At 37.2% G+C, this 17,919-nt stretch overlaps 1 protein-coding gene across 6 annotated transcripts in view; it reads right to left on the bottom strand.

Annotated features, from left to right (window-relative positions):
- Nucleotides 1-17,919, bottom strand: part of CEP112 (centrosomal protein 112) — a 405,933-nt gene that overhangs the window by 387,097 nt on the left and 917 nt on the right. For 3 of the 6 annotated variants that reach the window (XM_057501633.1, XM_057501632.1, XM_036899724.2), the window contains exons 2-4: nt 5,511-5,624; nt 2,717-2,907; nt 189-361 (exon numbers count right to left, since the gene is read on the bottom strand). In XM_057501633.1, the coding sequence (XP_057357616.1) occupies nt 189-361; nt 2,717-2,907; nt 5,511-5,616 (470 nt within the window). In that variant the 5' untranslated portion in view covers nt 5,617-5,624. Of the gene's footprint in view, nt 1-188; nt 362-2,716; nt 2,908-5,510; nt 5,625-13,583; nt 13,818-17,919 lie in introns of those variants that run through there. The other 3 variants (XM_057501635.1, XM_057501631.1, XM_057501634.1) reach the window with 2 other exon arrangements.

The raw sequence follows: 17,919 nt of genomic DNA, 5'->3' as shown, positions 1-17,919 counted from the left end.
AAAGCAAAACTATTATTTTACCTACCCAACATCCCTTCACAGCCCTCAACTTTAACAAAAATAGAAAGTAAACCAACTACTTACCATAAAAAATTAAAATTTTAAAAAAAGAAAAAATTTCAAAAAAATAAAGGTCAAAGACAGCCTAAATGATGATAAAAAATCAAACTTCCATTTTCATAGCATACCTGTGAACATCAGTGGGCGACTGTACTAAAGAGGAATCCTCTCCAGAAGAAAGCTTCCATGATTCATTTAATTTAGGTTCACTTGTCCCCAGCTCACCCATTACCCAGTCTGGTAGTCCTTCTGGGCTTGAACCTTTTGCTCGTGCTGGATTTGGTTCATCAAAATAGATGGACTGATTTTTTAAAATGAGAAAAATTATTCTTTCAAAATGTACTATAATGAAATAATAAGGTCAGATTTCCAACAATTTTCAAGTTGGTAACCACCTTTCAAATACTCAACATAAATTCAGTTACATGACATATATAAATTCAGTGATACATAAATTTATCATTCAACACACAATGAATTATGAAATGTTAAAATACATAAAATGGATAACATTTACATTTTAGTTGTGTTCTTCTCTATAAGAAATCTGACAAATGATAAATTACATAATAGATAAACCTAGTAACAATTGTTTGTATGACAAAAGAAGTATTAGCTTTATGAAAAGATAAGTAGAAAATTCTTCTTAAATTACATGCTCTATTTCTTTTTATGACACTGCACCAAATACAAAAAGAAAAATCAGTGGGCAGAGAAAACACAATCAACAAAAATCAGAGATAAAAATTAGGATCCCTTAATAAGGTGGGAACAACAGAGCTGAAGACCTGGAATGTAGTTCTGGCCATGCCATAAACTAACTGACAAACCCAAGACAGGTCTCTAGGCCTTCTCATTGTTATTATTTGTAAAACATAGTCCTCTCCTTTGATTCTATGAAAAGAGTGTGAATTGGAAGACAAGACATAATATATTCATATCTTAACATTTGAATGTGTTTAAGTCATTAAGAAAAATGACATTACCCATTTGTTTCTCTTCAAGTGAGCCAGATTTCATGACATATTTCTAAAGAAAACTCTGTATTAACTGGATATTTCTGCAACAATTCTCCCAGTTTTCAAGGGGCCATTCTACAGGAAGGGGTGACACATGACCCTCTATCCCAAATCAGACACACATAGCAATTGCTTTAAAATGAGAAAGGCACTCCAATGTTTAATCAACTATCAAGTCAAGTAACTACTAGCCAAAAGACTATCAATCTTAAGCAAAATATATGGCTCTACTTTAATGCACAATTCTAACAGCACTAAAACTTTTGGTATTTCTGCCAAGGATAACAGAAATCATTGTCTAGCATACAGCATGCCTCCTGAATGAATTTTGGTTCAAGTTAATTTACAAAATACAGAATAATCTTAAATAATATTACACAAGTTTGGCAGTTAATTTTTAAAAATATGTGTGTGTGCCTGAAACTAATGTAATGTAATACTGTGTGTCAACTACCCTTCAATAAAAAATAATTATCTACAAAAAAAAAAAAAAAAAAAAAAAGGAATGACTAAGAGAATTAGGATGAATCATTCACATCAGAAGTTTTAAAAGCACCCTCAAAATAACTATCATGTTCACTTGTCTGTGAATCTAATTCAAAGAGTATGAATGATATGCCAGGATTTAAGCTACTGTAGGGTAGATGGGAAGTTTATAAATTACGACTGTAATGTTATGGTTTAACAAGCAAAGAAGACAAGCGGAAGGACTATATGGCAGCTCCTCTAACTGACAAGCAGAGAAACACTATTTAAAGGTAATCTCCAGAGCAAAAGTGGCCAACTTGGCCTCATGCACTCATGCTTAGGCCCCCTGCACTGTTACTGTATTCTATGTTGAAACAATGTATTTAGACACAGCTATAATGAAAGCAAAACTAAAATGAAAATTATGGACGAAAACTTTAAGAGGGCTAAAAAAGTAAAAGAAGTAGTAATAAAAAAAAAAAATGTGTGTGTGTGTGTGTGTGTGTGTGTGTGTGTGTGTGTGTGTGTGTGTGTGTAGTAATAGCAACTACCAATACCTCGTACTGCGGTCAGATTTTTCAAGTATTCAAACACCATACAAATGAAGGCATATTTTATGGTTGCAAGGACCAAGACAGTGACAATTCATCAACCAAGCATAATTACAACTGCCATTTTAACAGCTGATTTCAATAATGAAATTAAATGAAATATTGGAAACCACCTCTAAACTCCAAATTACTGTTGTCATTGTATTAGAGTAGAAAGGAAATTTAGAAGTCACTTAATCCAACCTCTCATGAATTTTTAAATGTTTATGAAGGAGTTTAATAAACTAGAATTTACTGAATATGTAAATTATTATTAATATAATCCAACAAAAATTAATGGGAACTTAAGGCTCAATATAAAAAAAACACTCAGTTTTTTAGAAATAGTGTAGAATACTGTGGGATGACTAAATCAACAAGGACAGTCTCCTTATGGGACAATATTTGATTTCTATTCAAGGTAGAAGAAATTGCATCAGGGAGAAAATAGCAGTTTTAACTAATATATTATCTAGGACTTGCAATTTAATAATATGACCATTCCCAAGTGGGATGACATACTTCCTTTACACTTTTAAAGAAGTGAAACTAACACATCATTTGGTCAATGACACCTACCATGTATGAAGGTAAAGTTTTCAGTGTCCCTGGTTCAGGTCGGTGTATGAAGGGGCCTTCAATTACTCCCTGCTTGAGCATGTGCAGTAACAGCTTCGCATATAGGTTCCGATTCCTCCTGCCCATTATTCCTGCACCGGTTCCTGAAGGCTCACACAGTTTTCTAATCCAAAGTGCACACCTCTGCCGCTCTAGAAGAATACATAAGAGCTACTAGACAGTTGACTGCTCAGAAAATAAAACATTAAGTTTAAGACCAATAAAGATCTGCTTTTGTCTAGAGCAGGGGTCAGCAAACTTTTTCTGTAAAGTGTCAGACAGTAAATATTTCAGGCTTCCCAGGCCTAAAATGATCTCCAGCACAACTACTCAACTCTGCCCCTGTAGTAGGGAGCAGCTACACACCATCTTCATCAAGCGGGCATGGCTCTTTTCAAATAAAAGTTTACAGAAAGGAAAGCAGGCTGGGTTTTGGCCCCAGGGCTAGCTAGTTTGCCAAACCCTGCTCTACGGTTTAACTTTATCAGTTAGTTACTGATCAGGCAAGACAAATGCAACAAATATTTTCTCAAAATTAAAATCCCTGAATTATTACAAATAAATTTCTGAGATACAAACTTTGCTGTAAGAACATTGCTAAAACAATTTCAGAAGTACTGAAAATTTTTCTATAATTCTAATTACTTACACCAAAAGATAAATGAAATCTTATTTATTTTAGCATTTTTAACTTAATCTAAAATTAAATCTCAAATGTTCTGATTGAGAACATTTTTTATTAAAGCTGATAATTTTCAGAGATCTGTAATTGGTATTTAGGGTTTTCTTCTAACCTCTCTAAAAATAATTGGAGGCTACTTACAGACAATTTCATAAAAGAATTATCCCTTGAAAAATTACCTTAAAAATATAGCACAGTTTAATCCAAATACAATGACCTATTGACCATCTTACCTAGCCATGAGACAGAACTTTCTTTAAGTCTCATGAAAACTATTTTGACATTAATCTTTTATCATTCTAACTCAATTTGAGGATTATATATCTAACACAAATCATAAATCTGCTTTAATCTCTTAGTTTCTAATGGTCATATTCATTTATTGTTTTACCTACAAAATAGCTAGGGCAGATTTACCACTTTGCTCATACCAGATTCATCACTACAGGTGTAAAAAGCTAAGCCTCTAAAGAACTTTTGTATTCTTAGAACTTTTGAAATTACATAATCACAAAGGAAACATCATTAAATATTGGTGGTACTTTGCACAAAAAGTAAATACAAAAGTAAAACTGACAAACTTTAAGTAAATAGTTTTTCAAACTATGGATTTTCTAAGTGCCCTACAGCACACTAAAATCCATATAATATTCCACTGGCCAGAATTTAGCACAACTTGGCTAATGAAAAGAATCCCTTCCTTTAGTTAAAATATTGGGAAAACCATTATCAAAAGCAAAATTTAGCTATAAGATATAAGTTATTATGAATGTTCAGGTTCTGATTTGAGATGTGAGTTCCCAAGTGTTGTATGAATTAATTAATTAAATAAAAGACAGCCAGGAATGTACCATACTGACAATCAGTCATGAACGAAAGATTACAATTACTCCAGTTCTATGTACCTAAAGTCCATTTTTAAAAGAAGATAAAATACGAGGATACTCTGATTTGAAATACATTTATAATGTGAGATTTTAATACAAACTTTTCCTAATCAGCAGATCTAAAATAAAGAGAAAAAAAAAAAGGTAGTGAGTATCAGAAGAGGACACAGGGTAGAGATTTCATTAAATACTTATTCAAGTAATTTTGAATGAGCCACAAGACATGAAAGATTCATTCTGAACAAGAGGAGAGGACGAGAGAAGTTACGATCTGACAAGGCAGAAGAAGAGGCCTGAAGGGAAGGTGGTGCCGAGCCGCCCTGGACTAGAAAGCTGTGGGCCCTGAACACTGGGCGCCCAGAGAATACATAGCTCATACATTACACTCCCTTCTCCCAGCGCAGATCCTTGAAATAAGTATCTAATACTGAGTTGGTTCCTCATTTTGAATATAGATTTCACTCAGACGCCCTCAGGCAAACAGGGAACTTAGGTAAAAACCAGTTTCTTGGCCCTACTCCAAATGCTCCACTAAAAAATTACCAAGTCAGATTAAAACTTCCAGCCAGTCTTATACCTACTATGACTTGAGAACCTTCCTGCCCACCCCCCAACAAACTCTCTCCAATTGCTCTCTGATACCTTAAATTACCTGAAAATTCTTTGATTTGAGACAAAGACCCTCATTCCATAAAAGAGAAAACAGGCCAGGAAATGGGGACAAGATAGTAACAAAAATTCATTCAACAGAAAGCCATAAACACTGGATTCAGTAATCACCAAACACTAGAAACAACCAATAAGCATACAAGACCAACAGGTTTTTTTTCGCTTTGATAAACAAACAGGTCAGAGAAAAAGTAAGCTACTGAAGGAGGAAACATTTCCATGGAGAGAGGAAGAAGATGCAGAAAGAAGAGTAGTAGCTGACATTAAAGATCCATACACTTTAAGCTCATGACATAGGAGAAGTGGTTTCACAATTAGATCTTTCTACAGTTTGGTAGACTGTAATCACTAAATTTCTATTCACCCTTTAACAGCTCAAAGTAAACAATCCTACATCAGCTTAAGACAAAAATTGTTATTAAAGGAATGCAACTTTCCTGTCATTTTGAGGGTTCATTGGTTTGACGAAGTAACATAAAAAAATTAATAAGAATCTAATTTTCAAACATAATCTTACCTGACCTATGGGTTAATTTTAGAACAAAAGGCTTCATATCTACAACAAAGTGATCAAATTCTGCATCCAGCTTCTCCCATTTTTCTTCTTCACTTTCCATATCCATAATTCTGTCTGTAAAAGATTTAAAATTAAATGAAGATCTGTATGCTGAAAACTACAAAACTCTGATGAGAGAACAAAGAAAACTCATTAGCATTAAGTACCCCCAGATTGATCTATAGATTTAATGCAATTTCAATCAAAATCCCAGCACTACTCTTTGTAGATACACACAAGCTGATTCTAAAATTTATACAGAAAAGTAAAAAAATTATAATAGCAAAACAATTTTGAAAAAGAACAAAGTTGGAGGGCTCACATTACCTGATTTAAAGATGTACTATAAAGCTATATAGTCAAGACAATGTGGTATTGGTGAAAGAATAAGACACAAACCAATGTAATAGACTAGACAGTTCAGAAATTTATAGATACAAGTATGGGCAACTGATACTTGACAAAGGTGTAATTCATGGAGAAATGATACTTTTACAAGTAATGCTGCAACAATTGGGCATCCACATGCAAAATAAATAAGTAAACCTCAACCTAGTGCTTACACTGTATACAAAAACTAACTCAAAATAAATCACAGACCTAAGTGTAAAATGTAAAAATATTATCCTCTTAGAAGAAAGCATAGGAGAAAAAACTCTTCATGACCTTGAATTAGCCAAGGACTTCTTACCTACGACACTAAAAGCCCTACCCATAAAAGAAAAAATTAATATGTTGGACTTCACCAAAATTAAAAAACGGTTGCTCTGCAAAGAACTCTCTTAAGGGATTGAAAAGGTACTCCATAGACTGGGAGCAAACATTTGCAAATCATGTCTCATAACGGATTTATCTCAAAGAACTCTTGAAACTCAACCACGAGAAATCAAACAACCCAACAACAAAAAAATCAACAAAAAAATTAGTTTCTTTACCAAAGAAGATAAACAGATGAAAGTAAGCATATGAAAAGATGATCAACACCATTAGTCATTAGGGAAGTGCAAATTAAAACCACAATAGATACTGTCACTCACCTATGAAGTCGGCTCAAATTAAAAATGCAAACAACACCGAATGCTGGTGAGGATGCAGAACAAAAAGAACTTTCAGGCACTGCTGGTAGGAATGCAAAATGGTGCAACCCCTATGAAAAACAGGTTAGTAGTTTCCTACACAGTTAAACACACACTTCCATATGGCCCAGAAATCCCACTTTTAGGTTTGTACCCAAGTGAAACAAAATCTCTATTCACACAAAAACCTGAATATAACATTTACATTTATAGCAGCTTTTTCTTCTATAAAAAAATCACCAGGGGGCGGAGCCAAGATGGCAGCATGAGTAGAGCAGCGGAAATCTCCTCCCAAAACCACATATATCTATGAAAATATAACAAAGACAACTCTTCCTAGAATAAAGACCAGAGGACACAGGACAACATCCAGACCACATCCACACCTGCGAGAACCCAGCACCTGGCGAAGCGGGTGAGATACAAGCTCAGGCCCGGAGGGCCCCGAGCGCCCCTCCCCCCAGCTCCCGGAGGGAGAAGAGCAGGAAGAGCGGGAGGGAGACGGAGCCCAGGACTGCCGAACACCCAGCCCCCGCCATCCGGGCCAGAGCGCAGACACAGTGCGTGCGCGGGGCCCTGGATACTAGGGAAACAGGGCAGCAAGAACAGTGAGCGGGCACCGGAGGCCTGGCACCGGAGGATATAAGAAAAGCGAGCAGCCATTTTTGTTGTTGTTGTTGTAGTTTTGTTGAGGTGAGTGCTTTTTGGCAGTCTTAAAGGGATAGGGAACCCAATACTAGGGAACAGGGGCAGCAAGACTAGCAAGTGGGTATCGGAGGCCGGCGCCAGAGAACAAAAGAAAAGTGAGCAGCCAATTTTTTTTGTTGTTGTTATTGTTTTGTATTGGCAAGTGCTTTTTGGAAGTCTTAAAGGGATAGGGACCCCAGTACTAGGGAAACAGGGCAGCAAGACCGGTGAGCAGATGCCTGAGGCTGGCGCCAGAGAATAAAGAAAAATGAGCGGCCATTTTTAATTAATTAATTTATTTATTTATTTTTTTTTTTTCTTGTGGTCGTTGTTTTGTTTTGGCAGGTGCTTTTTGGAAGTCTTAAAGGGGCAGGGCGGGACACTTAATCCAGAGGTAGGGAATCCGGGGATCTTTGGCACCCTAATCCCCTGGGCTGCAGGGAGCACAGAGGCCCCTTACGGAGATAAACAGCCTCCTGGCTTCTCCCCCTCCAACGCGACTCCACCACTTTGGAGCAGCTGCCCGAGCCAGGCCACGCCCACAGCAACAGCGGAGATTAACTCCATAGCAGCCGGGCAGGAATCAGAAGCCCTGTCTGCGTGCAGCTGCGCAGCACAAGCCACTAGAGGCCGCTGTTCTCCCAGGAGAGGAGGGCCACAAACCAACAAGAAGGGAAGTCCTTCCAGCCGTCACTCGTCCCAGCTCTGCAAACTATTCCTATCACCATGAAAAGACAAAATTACAGGCAAACCAAGATAACAGAGACTCCAGAGAAGGAGACAGACCTAACCAGTCTTCCTGACAAAGAATTCGAAATAAAAATCATAAACATGCTGACAGAAATGCAGAGAAATACGCAAGGGATATGGGATGAAGACCAGAGGGAGATCATAGATGCCAGACAGGAGATTACAGAAATGAAACAAACTCTGGAAGGGTTTATAAGCAGAATGGATAAGATGCAAGAGGCCATTGATGGAATTGAAACCAGAGAACAGGAACGCATAGAAGCTGACATAGAGAGAGATAAAAGGATCTCCAGGAATGAAACAATGTTAAGAGAACTGTGTGACCAATCCAAAAGGAACAATATCCGTATTATAGGGGTTCCAGAAGAAGAAGAGAGAGGAAAAGAGATGGAAAGTATCTTGGAAGAAATAATTGCTGAAAACTTCCCCAAACTGGGGGAGGAAATAATCGAACAGACCACAGAAATACACAGAACCCCCAATAGAAAGGATCCAAGGAGGACAACACCAAGACACATAATAATTAAAATGGCAAAGATCAAGGACAAGGAAAGAGTTTTAAAGGCAGCTAGAGAGAAAAAGGTCACCTATAAAAGAAAACCCATCAGGCTAACATCAGACTTCTCGACAGAAACCCTACAGGCCAGAAGAGAATGGCATGATATATTTAATGCAATGAAACAGAGGGCCTTGAACCAAGGATAATGTATCCAGCACGACTATCATTTAAATATGATGGCGGGATTAAACAATTCCCAGACAAGCAAAAGCTGAGGGAATTTGCTTCCCACAAACCACCTCTACAGGACATCTTACAGGGACTGCTCTAGATGGGAGCACTCCTAGAAAGAGCACAGCACAAAACACCCAACATATGAAGAATGGGGGAGGAGGAATAAGAAGGGAGAGAAGAAAAGAATCTCCAGACAGTGTATATAACAGCTCAATAAGCGAGCTAAGTTAGTCAGTAAGATACTAAAGAGGCTAACCTTGAACCTTTGGTAATCACGAATTTAAAGCCTGCAATGGCAATAAGTACATATCTTTCAATAGTCACCCTAAATGTAAATGGACTGAATGCACCAATCAAAAGACACAGAGTAATAGAATGGATAAAAAAGCAAGACCCATCTACATGCTGCTTACAAGAAACTCACCTCAAACCCAAAGACATGTACAGACTAAAAGTTAAGGGATGTAAAAACATATTTCAGGCAAACAACAGCGAGAAGAAAGCAGGGGTTGCAGTACTAATATCAGACAAAATAGACTGCAAAACAAAGAAAGTAACAAGAGATAAAGAAGGACACTACATAATGATAAAGGGCTCAGTCCAACAAGAGGATATAACCATTCTAAATATATATGCACCCAACACAGGAGCACCAGCATATGTGAAACAAATACTAACAGAACTAAAGGGGGAAACAGACTGCAATGCATTCATTCTAGGAGACTTCAACACACCACTCACCCCAAAGGATAGATCCACCAGGCAGAAAATAAGTAAGGACATGGAAGCACTGAACAACACAGTAGAGCAGATGGACCTAATAGACATCCATAGAACTCTACATCCAAAAGCAACAGGATATACATTCTTCTCAAGTGCACATGGAACATTCTCCAGAATAGACCACATACTAGCCCACAAAAAGAGCCTCAGCAAAATCCAAAATATTAAAATTCTACCAACCAACTTTTCAGACCACAAAGGTAAAAAACTAGAAATAAATTCTACAAAGAGAACAAAAAGTCTCACAAACACATGGAGGCTTAACAAAATGCTCCTAAATAATCAATGGATCAACGAACAAATTAAAATAGAGATCAAGGAATATATAGAAACAAATGACAACAATAACACAAAGCCCCAACTTCTGTGGGATGCAGCGAAAGCAGTCTTAAGAGGAAAGTATATAGTGATCCAGGCACACTTGAAGAAGCAAGAACAATCCCAAATGAATAGTCTAACATCACAATTATCAAAATTGGAAAAAGAAGAACAAATGAGGCCTAAAGTCAGCAGAAGGAGGGACATAATAAAGATCAGAGAAGAAATAAACAAAATTGAGAAGAATAAAACAATAGCAAAAATCAATGAAAACAAGAGCTGGTTCTTTGAGAAAATAAACAAAATAGATAAGCCTCTAGCCAAACTTATTAAGAGAAAAACAGAATCAACACAAATCAACAGAATCACAAATGAGAACGGAAATATCACGACAGACTCCACAGAAATACAAAGAATTATTAAAGACTACTATGAAAACCTATATGCCAACAAGCTGGAAAACCTAGAAGAAATGGACAACTTCCTAGAAAAATACAACCTTCCAAGACTGACCAAGGAAGAAACACAAAAGTTAAACAAACCAATTACAAGCAAAGAAACTGAAACGGTAATCAAAAAACTACCCAAGAACAAAACACCCGGGCCGGACGGATTTACCTCGGAATTTTATCAGACACACAGAGAAGACATAATACCCATTCTCCGTAAAGTTTTCCAAAAAATAGAAGAGGAGGAAATACTCCCAAACTCATTCTATGAAGCCAACATCACCCTAATACCAAAACCAGGCAAAGACCCCACCAAAAAAGAAAATTACAGACCAATATCCCTGATGAATGTAGATGCAAAAATACTTAATAAAATATTAGCAAACCGAATACAAAAGTATATCAAAAGGATCATACACCATGACGAAGTGGGATTTATCCCAGGGATGCAAGGATGGTACAACATTCGAAAGTCCATCAACATCATCCACCACATCAATAAAAAGAAAGACAAAAACCACATGATCATCTCCATAGATGCTGAAAAAGCATTTGACAAAATTCAACATCCATTCATGATAAAAACTCTCAGCAAAATGGGAATAGAGGGCAAGTACCTCAACATAATAAAGGCCATATATCATAAACCCACAGCCAACATTATACTGAACAGCGAGAAGCTGAAAGCTTTTCCTCTGAGATCGGTAACTAGACAGGGATGCTCACTCTCCCCACTGCTATGTAACATAGTACTGGGGGTCATAGCCACGGCAATCAGACAAAACAAAGAAATACAAGGAATCCAGATTGGTAAAGAAGAAGTTAAACTGTCACCATTTGCAGATGACATGATATTGTACATAAAAAGCCCTAAAGACTCCACCCCAAAACTACTAGAACTGATATCGGAATACAGCAAAGTTGCAGGATACAAAATTAACACACAGAAATCTGTAGGTTTCCTATACACTAACAATGAACCAATAGAAAGAGAAATCAGGAAAACAATTCCATTCACAATTGCATCAAAGAGAATAAAATACCTAGGAATAAATCTAACCAAAGAAGTGAATGACCTATACTCTGAAAACTACAAGTCACTCTTAAGAGAAATTAAAGGGGACACTAACAAATGGAAACTCATCCCATGCTCGTGGCTAGGAAGAATTAATATCGTCAACATAGCCATCCTGCCCAAAGCAATATACAGATTTGATGCAATCCTTATCAAATTACCAGCAACATTCTTCAATGAACGGGAACAAATAATTCAAAAATTCATATGGAAACACCAAAGACCCCGAATAGCCAAAGCAATCCTGAGAAAGAAGAATAAAGTAGGGGGTATCTCACTCCCCAATTTCAAGCTCTACTATAAAGCCATAGTAATCAAGACAATTTGGTACTGGCACAAGAACAGAGACACAGACCAGTGGAACAGACTACAGACTCCAGACATTAACCCAAACATATATGGTCAATTAATATTTGATAAAGGAGCCATGGACATACAATGGCGAAATGACAGTCTCTTCAACAGATGGTGCTGGCAAAACTGGACAGCTACATGTAGGAGAATGAAACTGGACCATTGTATAACCCCATGTACAAAAGTAAATTCAAAATGGATCAAAGACCTGAATGTAAGCAAGCCATGAAACCATTGAACTCGTGGAAAAAAACATAGGCAAAAACCTCCTAGACATAAACATGAGTGACCTCTTCTTGAACATATCTCCCCGGGCAAGGAAAACAACAGCAAAAATGAACAAGTGGGACTATATTAAGCTGAAAAGCTTCTGTACAGCAAAAGACACCATCAATAGAACAAAAAGGAACCCTACAGTATGGGAGAATATATTTGTAAATGACAGATCCAATAAAGGCTTGACGTCCAAAATATATAAAGAGCTCACACGCCTCAACAAACAAAAATCAAATAATCCAAAAAAATGGGCAGAGGAACTGAACAGACAGTTCTCCAAAAAAGAAGTACAGATGGCCAACAGACACATGAATAGATGCTCCACATCACTAATTATCAGAGAAATGCAAATTAAAACTACAATGAGGTATCACCTCACACCAGTAAGGATGGCTGCCATCCAAAAGACAAACAACAACAAATGTTGGCAAGGCAGTGGAGAAAGGGGAACCCTCCTACACTGCTGGTGGGAATGTAAACTAGTTCAACCATTGTGGAAAGCAGTATGGAGGTTCATCAAAATGCTCAAAACAGACTTACCATTTGACCCAGGAATTCCACTCCTAGGAATTTACCCTAAGAACGCAGCAATCAAGTTTGAGAAAGACCAATGCACCCCCATGTTTATCGCAGCACTATTTACAATAGCCAAGAATTGGCAACAACCTAAATGTCCATCGGTAGATGAATGGATAAAGAAGATGTGGTACATATACACAATGGAATACTACTCAGCCATAAGAGGGCAAATCCTACCATTTGCAGCAACATGGATGGAGCTGGAGGGTATTATGCTCAGTGAAATAAGCCAAGCAGAGAAAGAGAAATACCAAATGATTTCACTCATCTGTGGAGTATAAGAACAAAGGAAAAACTGAAGGAACAAAACAGCAGCTTAATCACAGAACCCAAGAATGGACTAACAGGTACCAAAGGGAAAGGGACTGGGGAGGATGGGTGGGTAGGGAGGGATGGGGGGGAGGAAGAAGGGGGATATTAAGATCAGCATGCTTAGGGGGGGTGGGAGAAAGGGGAGGGCTGTACAACACAGAGAAGACAAGTAGTGATTCTACAACATTTAGCTATGCTGATGGACAGTGACTGTAAAGGGGTTTATAGCGGGGACCTGGTATAGGGGAGAGCTTAGTAAACATAATATTCTTCATGTAAGTGTAGATTAAATATAACAAAAAAAAAAAGAAAGAAAGAAAAGGGGGATTACTCCATGATAAAGTAAAACTAACTGTAAATCAATGATTAATGCATGCTTTAAATATCCTTAATTTTGATCACTTAAAGGGGGTCAGATGATTGGCCATGGAGGTACACTTTTCTGATAATATTCCTTTATCCTAAAAAAAAAAAAAGTTCCTGTGTGGTAACCTCCAACGAGTTCTACACAATGGTATAAAGGGCAGATCAAAGTGTGGGCAAAGGGTCTGTTTGTGTTTATACAGAGGATCAAAGCCTAATTTGGCTACCCAGAAAATGAACTAAGATACGATATGAAGAACTTCCAACATCAGCACTCACTGGAAGACTCATACCAGAAGATGATCATCAAAAAACCTCAACAAAGATCCAGGCGATGCTGCAGTTGTAGCTGCATTCATCCCACCAGTTCCTGGACTTGCCACTGGAATGAAGAAGGAGATATCTAAGCCGGCCTGTGCATACAGTAAAACAACAAATTTGACTGGATCTACACTGTTGGAACTCAACCAAGAATTAGGAGAAGTGCAAGTTGTAGTGCTCCAAAATCTTACAACTACAGACTATCTACTGTTAAAAGAACATATGGGATGTGAAGAGTTCCCAGGAATGGGCTGTTGTAATTTGTCTGATTTCTCTCAGACTGTTCAAGTACAGTTGGACATTATCCATCATATCACAGACAAATTTTCACAAATGCCTAGGGGGCCTAACTGGTTTTCTTGGCCTCACTGGAGATGGCTGGTAATTATAGATCTGCTTTGGTTATGTAACTGTATTCCTATTATGTTAATGTGTGTGTGCAATTTAATTAGTAGTTTAAAACCTATACATGCTTAAATTACTCTACAAGAAGATATGTCAAGGAAATAATCAATCTTCCCATGTTTTCTTTCATCTGCTACCTCTATAGCTTTTCTTCTTCCTTCGTAATTACAACCCTTAAATAGAATTCGTGCCTCATATCGAATTTACCGAGTATCATAATTCCTCCAAGTGCTAAAGATACCTCAAGACAAATGCTGGGCATAGAAGCCACAGGGCATAAATCTGCAAAGAAGTAAAAAGCCAACCTTTTCAAACAATGTGGCTTCTCTCTCACTTACCAACTTTACATCTCCCTGTATGGCCCCGGAAGATGACTGGTTAGCCAAAGACGGGTAAGATTCCTCAAGGGAGGAACAACCTAAGACAGGCACAGTCGCAGGGGGGCCATCAGGTGAGAAATTGGGGATCAACAGAGGTGAGGCTTAGAACCTCACCCCCCCTGTTTTGAGAGAAATCTTCTGCATACGTGGATGTTTTATTGCCCTTGTCTAGCTTGGATTAACACATAGTCTACAGGCACACACCTGATCATCTACATGTGCTCTCTTACAACACTAAACTAAGTTTTCTACCTTTATCTTACATCTACCTACTACTTCAGCATTTTATTAAAAATAATAATAATAATAATAATAATAATAAAGGGAGAAATGTGGGATCCACATATAAATCAAGTATAAAAATCAAACGAATATTCATATTTGACCTGATTGTTTATAATTCATGATGCGTGATCAAAACCGAAAGTTTCTGTGATGACTGCCCTTGCACTGTTCACCATGTAAGAACTTACTCACTATGTAAGAATTTGTCCACCATGTAAGAATTTGTTCGTTATACTTTAGAAGATTGGAGACTGTTGAGAATTAGGCTTGGGGTTGATTAATGATTGTGCATTGAGTCCCCTATACAGAATTTTATTGTTGTTAACAACTATTTGATCAATAAATATAAGATATACCCTCAAAAAAAAAAAAAAATCACCAAACACTGGAAAGAACCTAAACGTACCTTACCTGGGGAATGGATAAACAAACTGTGATATATCCACACAAAAAAACAGTACTCAGCAACAGAGGGCAATCAACTACTGACACACACAACATGGATAAACTTCAAATGTGTTATGCTAAGTGAAAGAACTCACTCTCAAAAGGCTACATCCTGAATCCATCTGTATGACCTTCTAGTAAAAGCACAAAATATGGGCAAAGAAAACGGATCTGTTGCTCACAGGGATTACCAGTGGGGGGGAGTCTGAAAACAAAGTGATAGCACAAGGTAATTATCTGGAGGGTTGATACTATCTGTGTAGAAAGTTTTAAGAACCTATTCTATATACATGTAAAAATTAATAAAACTGTGTATCAAAAAAAGCAATTTTAACTGTATGTAAACTTATATTTTTTAATTCCCCTCAAAAAATTTTAAATACTGGTCCTCATATTTCTTCTTAATTAGTAAGAAAAACACTGACTTATAAAGGGGGTAAATCCCAAAAATCAGAAAAATAGGCTTTTACAAAATTCCTTAAGTTAAAAATATATCCAACACTCAACATGTTCCCTTCTTCATTCCCTAAGGGTTTGCTGGAGAAACAAGGCACTGCCTTGTAGTCAAGGAGCTTCTGACCTCACCCGAATCCTCAGGTGTCTTTCACTATTTCCTACTCCACAAAGCATCTTTTAAACTTTTACCAACCATCTTGAAGCCCCTTACTTTCAATTTAAGAATTCTAACTTCCTGCTTTATGGGAAAAATAATAACCAGATGGTGAAACCCCAAAATACTATTCCCTCCATCTCTCACCTTAGAGAACAGAACACACCCTCACCTCCTTGCTTCTGTATCTGAAACATTATTTCTCCTTCTAATGCAAATAACTCTATCCTAGACTTGTCGATCCTCAGTGTGCACCTGCTCACATTAGTACAGCCGCATTTATCATGATACGTGGATTTTTAAAAAATATATCTGTGTATTATTTACAGGTCTTCCATCATCTGTGAGATGATCCTGTAAGGCAGGGACCATGACTTAACATGTTTTAGTAGGTACCCAACACATGACATGGTATGAATTAGAAGCCAAAGAATTGATGGGTAAATAAATGCTAATTGAAGGGATTAATGTCCCACTTTGACATGACTAATAGTTGGATTTTGTTTTGTTTTTAAAGATTTTGTTTTGAATACCAAATAGGTCTTCCAGAACAGAAATTCTACATGTCCTTAGTTCTGTTCACCAAAAACTGGTCATTCTACCATCTGCATTACAGCAGAAGAAACTTATTTTCCAATTCAAGACTTAAGTTAAAACAAATTCCATGTAAGTGCATTTTCCGATTAGTTAGTTGGTTTGGGAAGGGGAGCCTGTTTGGTTGGTTGGTTTTGTTTTGCACTCCTAAAATAACTAAACTGCATTCCTACTTAATTACACCAGTTATGTATTTGGTAACAGAAGGCCATGATACCACTGTGGGATGTTAGATCATAAAGCTGAAAAGCAACTATTCAAATGGATGAACAAACAAATGGAAACTCATAAACCCAAAATTTTAATCACAGTTCTTGCCCAGAAGTGTACTCCCAGACTTAAACAGTGTATCCCACCCACAACTCAAACATTCATGTAAAAGCACCCACAGCTGAGGCTAAAGCAATAAGACTCCTAATAATCACTAATTCTCAATAAATCCTTTCACACAGGCTGGAGATATTAGTGTTTAATGTTAGAGGAAACAAAGGACAGCTAAAAAGACACACCCAGAGTCATGAAATTAAGCAAAAACTCAGATTAAAATTCCGCAATCCCTAGCTCTCAGATTCATTGTATCTGACCTCTTATCCATTTACAAATAAGTTAGCAATATCGCCAATAAAGAAGTATCTTGAAAAGTAGAAAGGCAACTAGAATTGGTATAATGACATGCAATAAAAAAAACCCACAATAAACAATGTGATATTTGGTAGAAGTTTAAAAAGTCTGCATCTTTTTCTTCCTTATTTATTCTCCAACAAAACAAAGGGATGCAGAAAGAAAAAAAATTAAAGCTACCATTTCAAACCTCCAAGAATTTCTTACTGCACAAATTATGAACAAGTTATATCTACTTAGCTCCAGATAATCAAAAGGCCTTATCAGCATTTATGAGAACTGCAGAATTAAATGATTAGAATTTAAAAATAAATAAAGCACTATCTTTGACTTAGGTTTAAAGTATTTATAGTGTGCCTACCAGTCACATAAATTGCTTCAAAAGCAAAAAAGAAGTAGATTCAGGTGACTCTTGCTTATAGCTATAATCCATATTTGGATCATGTATTTTATTTAACTAACCGGCATTGTCTTTAACTAAATGTCTCTACGTGGACAGCTACAAAATGGGCTAAGACCTTCTCAAGGTGCTTACCTACTGTAGTAGCAGCAAAGCATAAGTCAGCCGCGATTATTAAAAGGCCTTGGGGAAAATGCAGCCACAATTTCTAAATAAAGAATACACCTCACATATATCCTGCCCCTTGCCAAGCACAATAAACATATTCCTGAAATGTGCATAAAATCAATTTTGTTCAAACTACATTTTAAATATATGGTAGGTCATTAAAGAAAACTTGAAATACGTTCTTCAGTAAATCCAAAAAGTTTAGCGGTGCATGTTTTATCTGGTTTACACATTCGGATGTTTGGACAGTTACCGGAGCATTGGTTGCACCGTCCCGGAGCGCGCTGCGTGCTTTACAAACGCGTCCATCTACGCCCTAGGAGACACGCACTGCTCCTGGCCACTCCACGGAGGAAGTGGAGGCTCCGCGGAGATAAGAAACTG

Source organism: Manis pentadactyla, chromosome 4 (genome assembly GCF_030020395.1).
Source record: "Manis pentadactyla isolate mManPen7 chromosome 4, mManPen7.hap1, whole genome shotgun sequence".
NCBI classification, from domain to species: Eukaryota; Metazoa; Chordata; class Mammalia; order Pholidota; family Manidae; genus Manis; species Manis pentadactyla.
The sequence above is the reverse complement of the archived record's forward strand: the minus strand, read 5'-3'. Positions and strand labels throughout refer to the sequence as shown.